The 2,395-nt window shown below is 41.3% G+C and overlaps 1 protein-coding gene across 1 annotated transcript in view; it reads right to left on the bottom strand.

Annotated features, from left to right (window-relative positions):
- The window catches only part of mtr (5-methyltetrahydrofolate-homocysteine methyltransferase), a 103,835-nt gene extending 101,609 nt beyond the window's left edge, over window positions 1–2,226 (bottom strand). The window contains exons 1-2 of the mRNA XM_037691576.1: window positions 2,150–2,226; window positions 1,995–2,037 (exon numbers count right to left, since the gene is read on the bottom strand). Coding sequence (XP_037547504.1) covers window positions 1,995–2,037; window positions 2,150–2,226 — 120 coding nt within the window. The remainder of the gene's footprint in view (window positions 1–1,994; window positions 2,038–2,149) is intronic.
- Between the last annotated feature and the right edge of the window lie 169 nt (window positions 2,227–2,395).

Genomic DNA, 2,395 nt, shown 5'->3' with positions numbered 1-2,395 from the left:
ATGAACTGCTCTTTCTGGTGACTTCATAGCTGTTAAGGGTAAATCAACCATCTTTGTTTTCACCAGTTTCCACTGCTGAAAAGTGTTGCATTCACACTTAAATGCTTAGGTTCTGTTGCTTAATTCATTCTAAATTATACATTTGCTGGATTATTTGATTACAGTAGTCCCTCATTTATCACGGCGGATCCGTACCCTGAAGCCCCGTGATAAGTGAAAAACCGCAAAGTAGGAATAGTAGTACAAGTAGTAAATAGTATTTCCCCTACCATTATACAAACAGGGCGCCCCGCCCCATCTACCAAACCGTGAGCAACCCCCACCCCTAGTTGCCCCTGACATAATGCTAAGCTAGCAGCTCACAATACAGGTGCACTAGCTAAAAAGCTAAAGGCAGCCTCTTCCCTCATGAACCCTCATGCTGACCCCCCAACCCCCGACTCTAAAACTGTTGGTACAAACAGCGCACAGCTCAGATGTGTCTCTGTCCCTCTCCTCTCTGCCCCCACCCTCGCCCTGATCCAAAACTGCTGTGTATCTGTCTCCCCCCCACCCTCCCTAAAACTGTCTGTATAAACAGTGCTGCGCAGCTCAGGACTTGTCTTTGTCCATGTCCCCCCACCAAAAATTAAAAAATTAAAAATAAATAAAATCACAAACGAGATAAGCGCCCCACCATGGCAAGTTATCTAGGGGAAGCACCGTAAGTAGCGCTCTCAGCTACGCCCACTTCTCCGCTGCAGAGCGGAGATACGGCACACTGAAGGAGGAAGCTTCTCCTGCAGCTGTGGGCTGCATACAGGTGCAGCAGGTGCTAAATAACTTTAAATAATTTATTTAAAATAAAAATTCCATGCCGATTGTGCAGCTCATCCATCAATCAGCCAATTGTGTGTCATGTCCAATCTTATTTTGAACTGTCATAAAGTTAAAGGGACTTCCAGGAGTTAAATCAACAACTTCCTCTTTTGCTTATGTTTAAGTCGTCATCAGTAAATTGTACCAAAGATGTAAAAAACTAGCTCAGAAGTCCCTCGGACCCCAGAACTGTGTTTACTGAGAGACAGATGTCAAATGCTGAACATCTCCAAAGGAGTCCTTTCAGTTACTATGGTTGGTCTGGTGACACCATCCAGGATCATCTTAAAACATTGGAAGATGACAGAGCGCCCCGAGTTCAGTGACTGGATTAAATCGATGGAGGACGCATTATGAGGTCACGCTCAGTAACCTGAAGGCTGCAGGGTTTTAGGACTCACTAAAAAGACGTAAAGACATCTGTGTGAACTAAAATGATGCTGCTTTGTCTGATTTTTTTTATTTTTTATTGGTTTTCTTGATTCTTGAATCATCCCAACTAATTACAGAGATGTGGGGGGGGGGGGCACCAGCCTGTTTGCTCTTCATCTTCATTTTCTATGTTATGTTTTGTAAAAAAAAAATCATATATTCTGAATATCAATAAATAAAACTTTTAATTACTAAAAAATTAAAAACGAGTTTTACATTCAGTTTGTTTTAAACTTACTGTCATCATCTTTTTAAAAATATTTTATGATTTTTTTTTCACTGTATGAGGGGTTCATGTTACATTTCCCCAAGTTTTAATCTGTGTTGTTATATGACACTATCTAAATTCAAAATGGAAGTAAACAACTAGATAGCAAATGCAACTTTGGGTATTTTTACTAATTATGATCAGTGCATATTGCACTACCTCAGAAAACTTTTTTTTAAAGGGAATTAATGGCAGGTGAGTGACGTGTCTGTACTGATTGAATCACAGTCTCTCATTAAATCCACTTCTACTGTCTTCTTCTCTTTTATGTATCGTGTTGTTTATTTATGTATCGTGTTGTTTATTTATGTATCGTGTTGTTTATTCCTTCAACAGACACGGTCAAACATCTGCATTTCATTTACAGGTGGCACGTGCAGCAGCTGATCGCTGGAGTGAAGTAAACGGGCAGCCATGAAAAAAATGAAGTGTTTACCTGGTCCCGAACAGAACTGACGGTGGACGTGAGTCGGAGCCATCTGTCAGATATGAAGAGATGAAACGGCGTCAATCCGAACACAAAGTTACTGTCACTGGTTTCTCGTGGCGGCAGCTGTTAGTTTTCCGACACGGAAGAACTTCCGGTGTTACACCAGCATGTTCTGTAACCAGCGCGTGACGTCACACCAGGATACATAGCTGCAGCGGTACGTCAGGGCGACCGCCATATTAGATGTGGCAGACCTACCGGTCAACAAGTTGATGTCTTTCACACATATGTGGAAAACAAACACAAATGTTGTCTTTGATGCCTAACTTTGTACATTAGAAAAGTTTACTCCTTAAATATTTAGGTTATAGGCTAATGTTAGGTTTAGGTTCTTATTGTCACCTACA

Source organism: Nematolebias whitei, chromosome 17, assembly GCF_014905685.2.
Source record: "Nematolebias whitei isolate Nwh7 chromosome 17, NemWhi1, whole genome shotgun sequence".
Lineage (NCBI taxonomy): Eukaryota > Metazoa > Chordata > Actinopteri > Cyprinodontiformes > Rivulidae > Nematolebias > Nematolebias whitei.
Note: the sequence above shows the minus strand (reverse complement) of the source record. Positions and strands in the feature narration are given on the sequence as shown.